This window comes from Zingiber officinale, chromosome 2A (genome assembly GCF_018446385.1).
Source record: "Zingiber officinale cultivar Zhangliang chromosome 2A, Zo_v1.1, whole genome shotgun sequence".
NCBI lineage: Eukaryota > Viridiplantae > Streptophyta > Magnoliopsida > Zingiberales > Zingiberaceae > Zingiber > Zingiber officinale.
In genome coordinates, this window is record NC_055988.1 from 145,897,447 (window position 1) to 145,914,210 (window position 16,764).

Consider the following 16,764-nt stretch of genomic DNA (forward strand, 5'->3'; position numbering starts at 1 on the left):
GGCCTGCGTGCCGATCTTATGTCCCGGCCTGCGTGCTGGCATCTCATCCCGGTTTACGTGCCGGTCTCTTATCCCGGTCTGCGTACCGGTGTCTTATCACGGTCTGTGTACCGGTGTCTTATCCCGGTCCGCGTACCGAGCTCGTGTCCCGGTCTGCGTACCGGTATTATATCCCGATCTGCAGCTCGTCTTCCGGGTCAGTGCATTGTTCAGCTTCTCGTCGTCAGATCCAGCTTTCCATCCTGATCGGAGTCATCCACTCTTCCGGGTCGCGACAACTCGAGCTGCGTCCCATCCGAGGGCGCTCCCCTGGGCCAGGGTACGTTTTCCATTCATATTTCATACGCATTTCATTATTTTATGGTTTAGTCTGGTACTCATATATTCGTTGGATCTGCCTCGAGTATCGGGGTACCGGGAGCCGGGTCAACCCGGTCGCTGACTGCAGGTAGCGTTGACCAGAAGACTTTTGGAGATTGGTCAACATGGAAGCCATCTCAGCACACCCTCCTCCGGGACGTCGCGACTTCGTCAACATTCACGTCATCTCACCCGACGGTCCGTCTGACTCAGCTTCCGAACCGGATCAAGGGTAATTGTCCTTGATATATTCCTCCTCATTGTAGTTGTAGCATTGTAATTTTCATTTATTCTATAGAAGTTTTTACTCTGTGATTTATTAAAATTACTAGATTTAAATAACTTTGAATTTTTTTTTTACCGTATATGCTTTTTCATCTTGGTCGAGGGATGTGTCCGAATCCGATTCATCTTTCTTGGCTTTCAACGTTAGATTCTGATTTGACTCCTTTTCTTTTCTTAAGTTTATACATCGAGTTTTATATAATTTTAAGATAGAAAATAAAATTTTTAAAATAATTATGTTAAGATCTTTAGAAATATAATATGAATCTACTATATCGATGTCCAATACAAAGTCCTCATGAAAATATTAAATACATATTTTAATGGGTCTCAATTTATTATCTTGTGAAAAAATAAAATAAAATAAAATTCTATTAGAGTTGACTGTCAAAATATTCATCTGATTGTTTTATTTATTCTCTTAAATATTTTACAAATATATTATACTAAGGACGGACATCTCCTATTTCAATGCATTTAACTATGTTGACTCTCACAATGTTCGTCAAGTCTTCTCGATCCTTTAAAAAAAATATCTGCCAAATTTTTCTGGCCAAAATAAATTCATATGACTTCCATTAACAGACATGACTCATTCAAACTAATCTGTCACTTGGTCACCCATATTATCAATTTTAAAATAAAAAATATATTTAAATTTTTACTACGCACTTAAATTATAAATCTCAAATTTTACATATATATATAATGATTAGAGTTTTTTTCTTTAACTTTTTTATTTCACAATTTTTTTTTAAAAAAATTCTCATTGGAGTAAAAATCGACGTTCAAAATATTCATCCAAGATTCGAAGTTTGATTTTTTTTTTATATTTATTCTTCTAAATGTTTTACAGATATATTATATTTTTGACGGGCATCTACACCTCGTTCAATCATTTGATTGGATTGAGTTCAATGCATTTAATTATGTTGACTCGTCCAATGTTCGTCAAGTCTTCTCAATCCTTTAAAAAATAATTACTGCGAAATTTTTCTAGCCAGAATAAATTCATATGACCGCCATTAACAGACATGACTCATGAAAACTAATCTGCCACTGACCTTGTCTTTGGCCATGCCATTCAAGGCAGATAAATTCAAAGGAGACTAAATAGTATAATTTGGAATCGATCGAAGACTTTGGAGTCTTCGCACTCATTCAAATCCTTTAACTTAATCACACCAATTACAGTTGGGTATTATCAATCAGTCCACAACTTCCTCCCCTCAATGACTATATAAATTGAATAGCAATGGGAACCTATTGAGTCGGTCAGTCGCAGGCTAGAGCTAAAAGGGTCCGTGGTTGCTCTGTCGCAGGAAAGGTGACACTTGCATGGGCAAAACCTGTCCGACACAAGTATCACCTTTCTGAGACAGAGGAGCCTTGTCGATCTATTTGCCGTTCCAGTGTGCTCGTTGGCTTCAGCATGCATCAGATCGAGGATCCCAGTCGATGGCTCACGAGTTCCTTCCACTCCTTTCATCAGGAGACTGCAGGTAAGAAGGGGTACGTAATCATTAAAATGAATGATCTTGAAAACCTTAGCTTTCAATTGGTTGGATTAACAGTTAGTTAGTTCGTCATTAGCATGGATATATATATATATCTCTCCATTTGGCAGTTTCAGATGCTCTGGAATGGCGAGGTAGGTGACGATTAAACTCGTTAATTCAGAAGCTAGATCTCGTGAACAATCGCCCGGCACAAGCGATTAAATGAGAGGTTGATTAGGGACTTTGGTACGGATTTCAGTGGAAAAGAAGGGTATATATATATATATATATATATATATATATAATCAAGCATCCTATTGAGTTTTTGTAGTTTTAAATTTTAAAAGGATTTTTTTTCTCAACCAGCACATCAATCCAAGCCCATCATGGACAAGTCTGTGCGGATCACGGGCCTAAGTACGTCGATTTATCTGAATCCATCTTAAAATAAATTAATAAAATTTTAACTAAATCTAAATAAGACGGGTCAATCTGATGAACCCAATTCAAATGAATGACTATACTAATTTAGTTAAATTTTAGATCCGGATATCTGGATTAAAGTAAAAAATAATATTAAGATCAGAAAAAGAAAAGGCAAATTCTTCCATCACATGGAAGCCTTTTACTTAGTCCGTTGACTGGTCCGTGCTCAAAAGTTAGAATCGTCTGTGTGAAAACAAGGCCACGGCAAGTATAATAGTACACCACACTTTGAAATTTATTAAAGGGATACTTTTTTATATATATATATTTTTTTGATAAATTTTAAAATGCGGTGGATGCGTCAAATGATAAAATTATCTGTTCTTATCCTTATATGCATCAATACGATGCTATTTATGTGGGCCAAGTTTAATATGGTTTTATTTAACTATATTAACAACATACAATATAAATACATTTTGTAGAATCATATAAAATAAAATAAGAAAGTTCTTCGATGATATGGAAGACTTTTACTGCGTTGGTTGACTTGGTCCTTCTTCCACATCTACACTAGTGTCTCTGGCTCTTACAAAAATGCAGCCATTAAATCAAAATTCAGAACCACATGTGTGAAAACAAGAGTTAACTTCACATGGATTGCTCCTCCGGTCAACGGCCGGTCAGCATGGACGAAGAACAACAAGTCACTGTCTCGTTGTCATCGACAAGAGGAGGAGCAAGGCGAAAAAGATTCTCCAATTCCTCGTCCCTTAGCTTATGCATATAAAAACTCTAGATCGTACAGACGAGTGGAATCTAAGACCTTAAATGATTCTAAAAGTCAACATTATAGCTGTAAACAGGTAGATCTGCGATGACAGTCAACTGATCGTTGAATCCATTCCAATTTGGAATTTTCCTATAAGTTTTTCCGGCATTAATTGATAAGTCGAAGACAATCTGATTCAAATATGTATAAGAAAGGGAGAGCAGGTAAAGGAGGAGGAATGAGAAGAGTTGAGTGTTCCATGTCCAGGAGAGATGACACCAGGTTCATCTCTCATATCTTTATAGGGAAGAATGAGAATCAGGTGTCATCTCTTCTAGACAAGGAGCTTTAGTCCAACTAAAGCATCAGCTATGAATTTCCACTGGTTTCTTAGTTTCTGATGCACATACAGTTTTGCAGGTCCTCTGGAATTGACTTGTTTGATCATTAATTGATGGATTCATCATAGTTTTTCTGGAGTTGGAGGTAAGAATTGGATTATAATTTCGATACATAGTTTTTGGAGTTGAGGATTAGATTTTGAAGGCTCCTTTTAAGTTTTAGAATGATTTGTCCATAGGAAAATTGAGAAAGATACTTTTGTAGAATTGAATGTTTTTGTTCCTGTCGTTTATGTGCAATTTTCTTTTGAAAATTCTTGCTGAAAATATTTTTAAATATTTTTTTCAAGGAATCTGAAATTATGATGAATCATGATTTAAAAATAGGGGATTGTTTTTTTTTTTATATATTTCTCTATTTTTTTTTAAAAAAAATTCATTATAAAAAATAAAAGTCTTAGAAGCTTAGCCCATGTTACACACACTTTATTGATGTAATGAATGATGCCTTATATGTTAAATATAATTAAGTTATAGAAGAATATGTTTTAAGTTATATTTCAATATTTCTACATTTCTACTGTATTTTAATTCTGTATATAATTTTTAGTTCTGTATTTGTTCTACAGTTTACATCAGTAAATCTTCCACTGCTTTTATTTTACCTCCTCTGCGAGCTCAAACTACTGCATAAAAAAGAGGCATTAAAAGGAGAAAAAGAAAAGGAACAAAAAAAAAAAGGGAAAAGAAACTCTTGCCACTTGCTTCTTTTGTTCCCTGTGCAGGTCTTAAGTAGCTTTAAAGCTGTAACTTTGACCAGTCAGGATGCAGTCTTATACCAAGAATTGTGAGTTATAGAAAGATGTGAAACAAAAGCAAAAGTTAGAATCCACTAATGAAATCCAAGAAACAAACAAGAAGCCAGAATGTTAGTTGAATACATATGTTGTCTCTGCTCTTCCTGCATCATTTGCTTGTCCTTGTTCAGTTGTTAATTCCTTCTTTAGCGAATCAAGCTGCTGATATCTCTCTGTCATTAAAGCAACTGCAAAAGCTCTTTGTTTCCTTCTTCTTCAAGAATCTCGGGAGGTGTTTCTTTGGTGAGGGAAGCTTCATCACCTTTAATAAACTTGATAAAGAAAATTACTTTGGCAAAAGCAAGTGTTTTATGGCCAATGCTGCAGTCAAGAGAGGGCCTATTGGCTACATGAATGTGTATATATTCTCTAATCCATCTTCCAAACAGGTGAAGTTTCCATGCTCCAGCCTCTGGTTCTCATCATGCTCTACCTGGAGGCCTCCCTGACTTCCCAGCTCTCCTGAGAAAAACAAATAAAATAAAAACAGGAAAAGGATGGTGGTCAGGCACATGGCAACATTTGGCAAGGCAGTTCCTGAACTCAGGTGACAACATTGAACACTGCCCATGGCCATTTGATTTTTGTTTTAGTAGTTAATAGGGTCTGGGATTGGATCAATGAGCACCTTTGTCATCATGGGAACCCTATGGAGTTCATGCTGCATATGGACATTTTCATGGAGGTTAATCATTTTCAACTTGCCTATTCAATTGTGGTTTGTGATGATGATAGGGTCACAACTTGTGACGTTTTCATCAGAGATCAAAACTTGCATGAAGGGGGCTTAATGAACACTCGTGTTCAGTTTCTCTTTTCTTTTCTTCTAAGAATAGTGGTCACATAGAAAAGGAATGATCTTATTGGCTTCATCTCAATTATGCAAATACCGTTTTATTCTTTCAGAAATGGTTTGCGTTGTTTTCATCTCAGCTTGGATTACAGGGTAGAAGAAGAAAATATGATGTTTCAGGGTACACCATCAATTAAGGTGTTACATATGCAATGTTTCTTCTATTTTCATGAAGATAGAGCTTACTTTACACTTCTAAATGACAACATGAACAGAAGCAACTTCATTTAATTATGAAATAAAGAAATACTTTTATGCAATTATGTGATATGAACAAATTACCTGTTGTGAATAGGATCAGCGCCATTGGGAACTCTTCTCTTGCTACTGGAGAAAGGATCCAAGTTCTTGTGATCTGTTACTACTGACCGAGATGTCGACGAAGGTACAGCAGGAGCAACCACAGGTGACACAACTCTTGCCCCTGCACAACGTGCTCTTGCCATGGACACCAGGAGGGCAATGTAGAACAAGAATGCCAAGCCACTGCAAACGTCTCTTCTCATCTCTGCTGTCAGCTCTTCCTCTCAAAGCCAAATTCTGAGAGGAGGAACAAGGCAATGGATGCCTTATTAGTCTGTGCAAATTCTTATACTGGGGGATTTTGTTTTTCTTTTTTGGTCACCTTTAGTTTTGCTCTGGTGTCTTTTACTTTTATCTTTGGAGTTTGGAAGTGATTCTGTATTGCTTTTGTGGGACTGCGAAGGGGGGGAGGACAAAAGCAAGTAGGTACTGAACGTGAAGTATTTATTTGGAGCTCCCTTGCTTTGGGACCAACTGGGCCCACCCAATCCTTCTTGCCTTGGCACTGTCTCAGAAATCAGATCAGATCGGATGAGAGCTTAATTTGGCAGTGCTTTAAAGATTCAGTAGTGAAACATGACTATTGTTCATCAAAATTTACTGCTCTTTCTGTCATTGTAATCAAACCAAGGATGAAGTTTATGAATATCTAGTTTGATTACTTTAGTTCAAAGAGGAATTTAAAAATGCTGAACTTACCAAAACACTGCCTCGGGGAGAAATGTTGAGGGTAGAATAAGGGGAGAGAGCTGGGGGTGAATTGGAGTCAATTCCTCTGTTCATGTTTCCAACAGGACACATTGCAGAGATACTTTGGATCTTGCTATTCCTGTGTATCCTGCAGAGACAAGTGGTCCAACAAGGAGACAAGTAGTTAAGGGTGGCCGATCAGATGACAGAAATTGAAGCTGTCCTTGTTGAACTTGCATAGGTAAGTGACCTAACACAGGCAAATTACATGAGGATGATCTATCAAGTTACAACACAAGCTGTCTGGAACCCTGCAGCATTGCTTGGCAAAAGAGTGAATAAGTTTGGCAGGTAACCTACAAAAGACTCCAAAAGAGAAAGTAATATACCGAATCTGACCGCAGTAGTAGCATGCCTCTATGTGTTGGGAGCATCAGTTGGAAACATTGCCCCCGCATGAAAGCTGCAGCTTCTGGGATTAACAAATCTCAAGTCTATCCTCAAGTTGGTAAGATGAAAGGGTTCCTGTTGAAAGTTGATCACCTTTATCAGAACCGAAGATCATGAAAGATCCTTATCACCCAATTGAAATCAAGTGTGGGTTACCTTTAAAAGCTTGATGCTTCACAGTTTGAATTTATCATCTCTAGCTGTAAGCACAAATACAAGACAGTAGGATGGCCAACAAAAATATTTGAAAGTAAATAAACTCGTACTCTTGCTTCAGATGACTGTCTAGCAATAAGATGCAAAAGTGTATCGAATACGTCATATCGAGTAGAAGATTCTCGCATTATGGCAAGTGACATGAGTTGTTTAATTAGTCCGTAAAAGGCTGATATCACATACGGCAATGAATCCCTTAACAACTGCTAAGGGATTTAAAGTTCATGTGCTTAGCAATAATTTTCATTCATTTTCACCGAAGGAACTGATAAACGAAAAGAAAAATCAAAGAACAATTTGTGTAGTAAGAATGTTCAGACTGTACACACATTTCATCGATCACAGGAAGTAAACATCACTGTATAATCTGTAATATATGGAAACACAAACTAACAAGTACTCAACAAATTGCTTGTATAGTGAGAAAATGTTCTCTATATCCCAAAGCACAATCCTGTGGATGAATTGGGTGGCTCTCTTCTGTGTAGATCGTATTAGCATTTGAAGCCATGGCAAACTGACAAGATTATGATGAGGATAAGTGCAACGATAATGCCCAAGACAATCAGCTTAATCTTCATATTCTGAAACCACATCTTCCACCTCATCGCTGTTCCTTTCTGCCTGAAATCTTGTGCCTGCAATCGGGAAAAAAGAAATACACTTGCAGCTCAAGGTCTCGCAAGAGGCTATTGATCAGATTCATATTATTCACATGCACAAAGACTCATCAAAAGATGAATTTTAGGAACCTGAGAGCGAAGGGTCTCTGTTTTGTCAACAAGAACATCAATCATCACCCCACGATCAAACACCTAAAGCAACAAAAAATGTTAATCCCAAACGTATAGGAAAATGGTTGCATCATGGAAAATAAAAGATGTTTATATAATACAATCGAAAAACCTTCACAATGTTTTCCATCATAACTCCTTTGACTTCTGAAACTTGAGCTTTCAACTCAGCCAACTTGCTTATCTCCTCAGGATGGTCCGCACAATACTGCATGTGCTCTTTAAGCTTAGACCTTCAATGTCGATAAGAAAAAATCTTCATTATTGATCAGTTTTTGAAAATCAGAAGCAAAAATGATTTGACTGTCAAAAGTTGGCCAGAATAATACCCAAATTCTCGATTGAGGCTGTTAGCCACTGCTGTTGCAGCTTTACCACCTCCATATCTTTTGTTGAAGTCTTCTTTGATCCTATCAAGGAATGCTATGGGGACTTGCCTGCCAATTGCCTCAATAGCCAAAACACAATATGCTGCAATATTCAAGGTTTTTCTTCAGCACCTTTGTATAAGATCCAGAATTTGTGGATATTCAATATAGTAAAAACAGGGATACAAAAAAAAAAAAAAACACTTGCAAGAATTAAAACAGATTAAATGCCTGCAAAACTCCAGAAATGCTGAAGAAATAGACCATCAAGAAAGAAGACAGAAATGAAAACCCTTCTATAGGATACGCCACACCATATTTTACACTACAACACAGACAGACTATAATTCTTACTTCAACACTTTAAGAAACTAAGTCTACTCACAAAAAAGGATTTTCGTGCATCAACTATCCATTCCTCCATCCTTTCACTCAGTGCTGATCATCTGTCGTAAAAGTTCCTGGCTTACCTCTTTCAATGGTTAATTCTATAGACACCAGAAGAAATAATTATGATGAGGAATGATACGGCTTGTTGTTAGTGACCCCAAAAATAAAGTGGGGTCGATAATCAAGGTGATGTGGTAGTCAAGGTCAAAATGAGGTGATAGTGAAAGTCAAGGTGTATGTATCCGAACGGACCACTTTCAACGGGGCTCGGCTCTCCATTTCACATGGGCATAACTCTCAACATTATCCCGAATAACCACATAACCGACCGGACCTATGAGGCTCAACTCCCTACTTCTTATGGGCATGACTCCCAACATTATCCCAAGCGGCCACATAGCTAGCAGGACCTACGGGGCTCAACTCTCTACTATTCATGAGTAGGGCTCCCAGCATAAACTCGGCTGGCTACATAGTCAGTCAAACCTACATGACTCAGCTCTTCACTCCTCATGAACAAGGTTTCTAGCATAAATCCGGATGGACACAGAGCCGACCCGATCTAAGAGGTTTAATTCCCCACTCCTCATGAGCAGGGCTTCTAGCATAAACCTGACTGTTAGGGATGTAAATGAACCAAACGATTTGCGAGATATTCAAAGCTCGATTTGGTAAAAAGCTCATTCGAGTTCGTTCGTTTATTTTATCGAGCCGAGTTCGAGCTCGATTTCGAGCTGGACAGTTTTATCAAGCCGAGCTCGAGCTTAAGGACATTCGGCTCGTGAGCTCGTGAACATGTTCATTTATAGGTTCACGAGCTCGGGCTCGAGCTCGGCTCGTTTAAAGGGCTCACGAACATGTTTGTTAATAGGCTCGTGAACTCGAGCTCGAGCTCGGCTCAATTAAAGGGCTCGCGAACATGTTCAATGATGTATTGAGTTTGAAAGTTTAATGTAGTAGTTTGCTATGTTCAATGATGTGTTGAGTTTAGATTTTTTTAATTGTTAGGTTTGTTGAATATTTATTCAAACAAGTTTTTAAACTCGCTTAACAAGCTTGCAAAACGAGCCTTAAAACGAGCTCTAAAATGAGCCCGAGCTCGCTTAACGAGTTAGGTTCGTTATGATAATCGAGCTAATAACGAGCCGAGCTCGAACTATTCGTGAGCTTAGTAATTCCAAAACGAGCCAAGCTCGAACCTTATGATAAAAGTTCGATTCGAGCTCGAGCCAAGCTTGAGCCCAAATATAACTTAAACGAGTCAAACTTGAGCCTAATATTGTTTGGCTCGGTTCGGCTCGTTTACATCCCTACCGACTGTCAATAGAGTCAGCCAGACATACAAGACTCAACTCCTCACTTCTCATGAACAGAGCTTCCAGCATAAACCCGACCGGAAATAGTGCCGACCAAACCTAATGACTTAGCTTCTCGCTCCTCGTGAATAAGACTTCTAGCATAAATCCGGATGGCCACAGAGCCAGCTGGACCTACGGGACTCAACTCCCCACTCCTCATGAGTAGGGCTCCCAACATAAACTAGGGTAACCACAGTGTCGGCCAGACTTACAGGACTCAGCTCCTCACTCCTCATGAGCACGACTTCCAGCATAAACCCGGCTAGTAATAGAGTCGGCCGAACCTACAAGATTCGACTCCTCACTCCTCATGAACAGGGCTTCCAGCATAAATCCCAGCCGGAAATAGAGCCGGTCAGACCTACGTGACTTAGCTTCTCGCTCCTCATAAACAAGACTTTCAGCATAAACCCGAACAACTACAGAGCCGGCAGGACCTACGGGGCTCAGCTCCCCACTCCTCATGAGTAGGACTCCGAGCATAAACTAAGGTGACCACAAAGTCGCCCGGACTTACAGGACTCAGCTCCTCACTCCTCATGAACAGGGCATAAACTCGGCCGGTAATAGAGTCGGTCGAACCTACAGGACTCGACTCCTCACTCCTCATGAACAAGCCTTCTAGCATAAATCCAGGCCGACAATAGAGTCGGTCAGACCTACGGGGCTCAGCTCCTCACTCCTCATGAACAGGGCTCCTAGAATAAACCCAAGTGGCCACAAAGTCGGCCGGACCTACGGGGCTCAGCTCCCCACTCTGCACACGGACATAGTTCTCAGCTTAAACCTGGTCAGCTCCAGGCCGATCGGACTTCCTCTGGAAGATAATATTATTAAAGAATCATAACAATCTGTAAGAGAATAACTACTTACTAGAGAATATTCCATTGCTGACATATACACCCAAGAGAACCTTCCTCTGCCTAAAGGAAGGCTACAGTACATTCTTCACCACCCGACATATTCTAACACCAGACATTTACCGTCTCATTATTACGGAAGTTATAAGAGGTGGTATAAAAGTGGTTCTCTCTATTGGCCAGGTACGCTCATGCATTCGGATAAGCATTCACATGCGTACGTGCACGCGCGCATCTATACTATTATTCTATTGTTTATCTTCTTCTCCATTTTCGTCCGGCTACTGTTCTGACTTGAGTGTAGGAGTGTCTGCACTAGGGATCCCCTCCTTGATTCTCGCTCTAATGTTCCCTTTGACTTTGTTTGTGGTGTGCGTAGATCCGCAACTTTTAGCTTAAGGTCCGCAGCTCTCAGCTCGAAGTCTTTCCTCCATAAATACTCTTGCCATCTCACCGGTGACCTATCTATTCAGCTTCTGGACGGAATCAAGAACTTGTAGGTTGGCATCTTTGAGGCTCTAGGGAGATGGGCCCAACATAATTAACTACGAGCATATACAAATCCAGTCCAATTATAGCTCTAGCTCTAGCTCTAGCTGTAGCTGTAGCTCGGAGAAATTGATCACTTAAATATTATTTTAGTATCCATATTACAAACGGTAAACATGATAAAACTGCACCTGATTATTTTGTTTACCTAATAAACATCACTTAATTCATATCTCCGTAAAATAATTCAATACATAATGACCACAAACTTGATTGACAATATTTATTTGTTACAACTTGCTTCCTTTATTCTGTTTATTAATGAAGCAATATTTTTATAATTAAAGCCCTACAATTTGAGATAAAATAAGCAGCATGATTTACTAATTGAAGAAATCAATGCCAATAACTGTTAGAAGTACATTGTGTATCTTATAAGCAAAAAGACTCATGCAAAGTAGAGTTGCAAAGCAAAATATGCCACCATTTTACTGCATTGTAGGGAAAAAATGAAAGATAAAATGATCTAATGGAGATCATAGATCCAATAATACCTAACTCTGTGTTCACCATTGCTTATTTAGATAAATACTATTGTGTAACATTGGAATTTGTAGTAATTAGAAAATCTTAAGAACGAGCAACTTGTGAAAATGCATTTCACATATTCGACACGCTTTCATAAGCAAAAGCATGTTGTTCAGCGCATGTTCAAAGTTGCATTGTAAGTCATATCAAGTCAAAGAGTACAACTTTCATCAGAATGCTAACGCTAAATAAGTAGAAGAGAAATGTTTCCGTAGCAATATTTTATAGCATGAGAAACAACACTTAGAGCGGATCAAAGCTAACAAAGAATACTATGTATTCCATAAATCAATTAAATAAATATCTTAACCATCTTATGTATCAAAATTTAGGGGAAGAGACAGGGCAATGGGCAAAAGTTACATAAGATGACCATTCTGACACGCAGTAATAAAACAATGAGAAGCGTTAGAGCATCCACAATGGAAGCTCTTTGAGAGCTCCCATTGCTGAGGTAGCTCAAGAGAAGGAGCTCCCTCCCATAGTGGGAGGGAGCTCCCTCAACTCTGACAAGAAGCGGCTCCATGTTCATGTAAGAGATCTTCTTTGTAATCAAATAAAATCCCCAATTAGACAGATTAACAATTGAAAAGGTTATGCAATCTTGTTTGTAAGAGATCTTAAAAGATCAAAAACTCATTGGTTCAATAACAGCCATCATGACCCACGCAATTGCTTAACACGATTGGAAAACCAAAAACTAATGGCAGATCAACAAGAATCTTGCAGAGAAGGACGATCAATATGGAAAATAAAAACAAAATAAAAATAAGTTGACTAAAAATAGCCACTTTTCTCATTGGCAAACCACTACGATCGAGAAGCCAAATCAGATGGATCAATGAAATTAAACAGGGAAGCAGCCGATACTACGGAGACACTCACTGTATCCATCCTCAACAAGGTAATTGCAGGTGTGGCCGTCACAGATGTAGGTGACACGATTATTACTGGCAGGGAGCTTCTGGAGGAACTGCACGGCGATGCTGCTGAAGTTGCCCTGGAACTCCGTGTACTCCGCCAAAATCACCGTCCCCCGCGCCACGAAACTGTAGATCAACGACTGCTGCCCCATCTCCGATCTCTCCGTCCTCCGAAAAACTCTAAACCAAAGGAATCGGATGCCGGCGCAGGTATCTCGACGATGACGACGACAACGGAGAACAAGTGACCGGGAGGCGGATGGCGGAAAGCGTCCTCCTTTCCCCGCGTCGACACCAATATATATATATACACACACAATCCGGTCCTCCGCAGTTCGATATTTACGAGAAAGTCCCCAGGAAACGGTCCATTTAGCACAATTTCCCCTCTGTTTCCATGCATTTGACATCCTCAAATGTTTTAGAAATCTTACGCTAAATATTTGACATGTAGCAGTAGTTTCTAGAGAGGTAGACGAGGTGCCTGCTTAAGGCAGAAGAAGCAGTCGCGTCGTGGAATGAGTACGTGATTAAATTAAACGTTCTTGACTGGACTATTTTACTCATAATAAAAATTGAAAAAATAAAAAATAAAAAATAAAAACAGACGCTCCTTTTAATTCAAAATCGTGAAAGAAACGACTTTTTTATTTTTAAAATTATTCTTAAAAAACCAAATTCTAACCTTTCTTTTCTAAAAGGAAATTAAATAAATACCCCTATGCGCTGTTTTAAAGTGAAATATATATAAAATACTCATACATTATTTATCATTTGGCCATGTAAAAATTAACAACAAGCTTTTTACAAACCCTAAACCCTATAATTATAGAAGCTAATTGTTAACTTTTATACCGAACATAAACTAGTAATTATCTTCTATAATAACGTGTAGAAATTAACATCAATCTTCTACATGTTGTAGAAACTAAATGTTAGTTTCAACGATGATGATTTTATATCATTTTGATTTTAATTTTTTGAATGATAATCTAATTAAAACAACATTTCAACTAGTAAACTAAACAATGAAGACTTCATAACACTCATTATATTTCAAATGAATATAATTTAATCATGATCGAACGTGTAGAAATTAGTTAGTGTTCGTACAGGGAGCACTAGACTATCGAACCTGAGTTTTGATAATGGTAAAAGGTTCAAAAGTTAAAATATCTTGTGATCTAACAAGTGTGATTGAGCTTGGAGGAAAGTCCTAAGTATTCTTAGGCAAAAGTCTTAGTGAATTCTAGGTAGGTGGAAAATCCTAGGAGGGTAATCCTCGGTCGTAGGGGGTGGTAACTCTAGGTTGTGGAAAGTCCTAGCTGCGGTTAGACAACGAAGTTCTGGTCCGGGGGACTAGGCGAAGTCTTGGCGAGTTGAGGACTTTGGGCAAAATCCTAGAATCGAGCACTCTAGGTGAAAATTCTGGGGATTGTGAACACAAGGTGGAAGTCTGGACGGGTCGTGTAGTGGACGTTGAGCATGAAGTCCTGGAGCCTCGGATGCTAAGCAAAAGTCCAAATGGTCTGGATAACCGATCTGATAAAAGGTAAACTCTCCTGAGAGGAGTAGGTGAGGACGCGTTCCCCGAAAAAGGAACAGTAGGTATCGGTCCAACCTAGAGTTTCAACTAAACTTAAAGCCAGGACTGGACAGTCCGAAAGCTGTCAAAACTTATCTTTACATATTATCCGCCTTTTATTCTAATCTGGTGGTAAAGGGAGGCAAGGTAGTCAACACCCTGTAGGCACCCGACCGGGCGAATCACCTCCTCGGTCGGCGGAAAGCCGACCCGGCATCTCAGCTCGACTCGGGTCCGAGCTCCTAACGCCCAGTGAGTGACTAACCCGGCTTAACAACAAGGGACGAAGGTTGAGCGGTTTTCGTCTCGACTGAACGGGAACCATGGCCACCGAGGTTCTCCCATTCGGTCGAGCAGTGCCAGGGCCTTCGTATGATGGGCCGAGCAGATGCCCCGCTCGGCCAATCGCGACGTTAGCCGAGCGGTTCTTCTGTCCGGTTTGGTATGAGACAAAAGGGGCGGGTAACTCTATCCTCCTCGAGACAAGTGTCGCCGACAGGCAGCATGGTAGGCACCCGGATCAGATAGAGAATCGTACGATGGAAGTTTTCATTGTCACGTCAAGGATATACTGACGTTATTGAGGTATAGCGTCAGACATGCGTTTCTGACATACTCATTACAGGTATGCTTTGAGAAGCGTACACATCTCGGTAAGTGTGCACGCGCCTTCTGGGAGCCCTATATAAGGACCCCCAGACTCCAACGGAGGTATGCGCGATTTATTACTGTAGCTATAGTCCTCGTCATTCTCTTTCGATTTCTTGCCGTCGGGAGCTAACTTGAGCGTCGGAGGGCCGTCGCCGGGAACCCCTTCCCGGCTCGATTTTGTGTTTTCAGGTTCTCACCTAAGGTCCGCGTCACTCAGAGGGCAACACGGAGTCAACAAGAGCGCCACATCCCCAGCGACTATCGACTCAGCACTCGGACAGGATCAAATTGGCGCCGTCTGTGGGAACACACCTGAATCCGAGTCTAGTAGAAGATGGAGGAAGCTGGGAGACCTCACACCGTGACGCTCTTTCAAGAGGAGCTCGATGCGCTCATCCAGGCACGGGCGGCAAAAATCGTGGAACAACAGCAGCAAAAAGCATTAGCCGAGCGAATGACGTAGCAAGCGACTTCGACGTAGGGAGGCTGAGCGGCGCATGAGGACCGGCCAGAGCAACTCTCCATATGGGGACAAAACAAAGGCCCGACCGGCACTCAGGCTGAAGCGCTGCCCGCCCTGATACCGTTCCATAGGGCTTTGTTCTAGACGCCCTCAGAAATTGCACAAGCTCATCAAGACCAAGGATCTTCGTTAGATGAAGCTCCAGCTCAGGATGCAAGGAAGGGGAAAGCTCCCCGAGCTGATTTGTGTTAGCTAGAGCCCTAGAGCCAATCATTTGATGATTGTATTTTGGACTTGTTGTATCATATTCTATATAAATAAAGGCATTTAGCTTTTTGGTTATTATACTTACTTGTATTGGTGTCAAATAAACTAAGTATAATAACGTCCTTGAGTAGAAGGTTCTTACCTATATCAATCGATTGGTTGAATCGATAGTGAGATGATATAGGGAACACTACTCTTAATCATTCCTAGTTGAGTATTAACATTCAGGGACAATGTTAATGCAATAAGACTAGCATGTAGGTCAACTCGATGACTTGATCTCACAAGTCATGGATATAGAGATATCAAGTTGCGCATAGATATGCATTAGAAAATGTATACTGAATGACCCGCCATGAGAAAGTATCATGGATCGTTATATGAGTGTCATATACTTTCTCATGTGGCTATTAGTATGACTACTAGTCCTTAGACCTGAAGTCACCATGGATCCCTACATAAGGAGTTATGTACTTTGGTTTCGTCAAACGTCACCCGTAACTGAGTGGACTATAAAGGCGATTACTGGGTATGTAACGAATTATGCAGAGGGATGTGAGTGATGTAGATGAGATCTATCCCTCCTATATGACGGGAGCGACATCGATATTCTTGATAGAGTGAGACCACGAAGTGCATGGCCATGCCCAAATGAGTCAATATGAGATATTGAGCTCATTTGATTTAGTGAGTATACTTGGAGTTCAAGATTTAGATTGATCAGAGGATGACACGGTCTATGCCTCACATTGATCAATCTAGATGTCTAGGATAGAAGGACACTTGTCATATATTGTGAGGAGTCACAATTAGTAGTCACAAGGTGATGTTGGATCTCAACATTCTTGTAACTTGGGTAGTAATGATGTATTGCTAGATACCGCTCATTACTTATGCTTCTAAATGAGTTTAGGGCATTGCCAACGTTACAAGAACCTATTGGGTCACACACAAAGAACAAGTGGATGGAGATTAG

General features: G+C 40.0%; 1 protein-coding gene and 2 long non-coding RNA genes across 5 annotated transcripts; 1 reads left to right on the plus strand and 2 right to left on the minus strand.

Annotated features, from left to right (window-relative positions):
- The first annotated feature begins 1,929 nt into the window (after positions 1-1,929).
- Positions 1,930-6,149, plus strand: LOC122042547. Of its 3 annotated transcripts, none has more exons than XR_006129292.1 (3): positions 1,930-3,828; positions 4,930-5,087; positions 5,689-6,149. It is a non-coding gene; the product is annotated as an uncharacterized LOC122042547 (long non-coding RNA). The 3 variants fall into 3 exon arrangements; XR_006129291.1 differs by having other exon boundaries at positions 1,930-3,566; positions 3,763-5,087; XR_006129290.1 differs by having other exon boundaries at positions 1,930-2,147; positions 2,273-5,087.
- Positions 4,549-6,884, minus strand: LOC122042548. Its single transcript, XR_006129293.1, has 2 exons — positions 5,676-6,884; positions 4,549-5,002 (listed from the first exon to the last, which is right to left on the minus strand). It is a non-coding gene; the product is annotated as an uncharacterized LOC122042548 (long non-coding RNA).
- Positions 6,885-7,414: 530 nt separating this feature from the next.
- Positions 7,415-13,060, minus strand: LOC122040120 (putative vesicle-associated membrane protein 726). The gene is made up of 5 exons (XM_042599476.1): positions 12,785-13,060; positions 8,176-8,317; positions 7,959-8,079; positions 7,805-7,867; positions 7,415-7,690 (listed from the first exon to the last, which is right to left on the minus strand). The coding sequence occupies exons 1-5, from the start codon at positions 12,972-12,974 to the stop codon at positions 7,547-7,549; spliced, it is 660 nt and encodes a 219-aa protein (XP_042455410.1). The 5' UTR covers positions 12,975-13,060; the 3' UTR covers positions 7,415-7,546.
- Between the last annotated feature and the right edge of the window lie 3,704 nt (positions 13,061-16,764).

Excerpts from the sequence above, each read along its gene's own strand:
- LOC122040120 (XM_042599476.1), bottom strand. The coding sequence starts at position 12,974 with ATGGGGCAGCAGTCGTTGATCTACAGTTTCGTGGCGCGGGGGACGGTG. Across the intron at positions 8,318-12,784 it reads CCTTGTTGAGGATGGATACA|CATATTGTGTTTTGGCTATT; the intron begins GTGAGTGTCTCC and ends TGAATATTGCAG. Across the intron at positions 7,868-7,958 it reads TGATGGAAAACATTGTGAAG|GTGTTTGATCGTGGGGTGAT; the intron begins GTTTTTCGATTG and ends TTGTTGCTTTAG.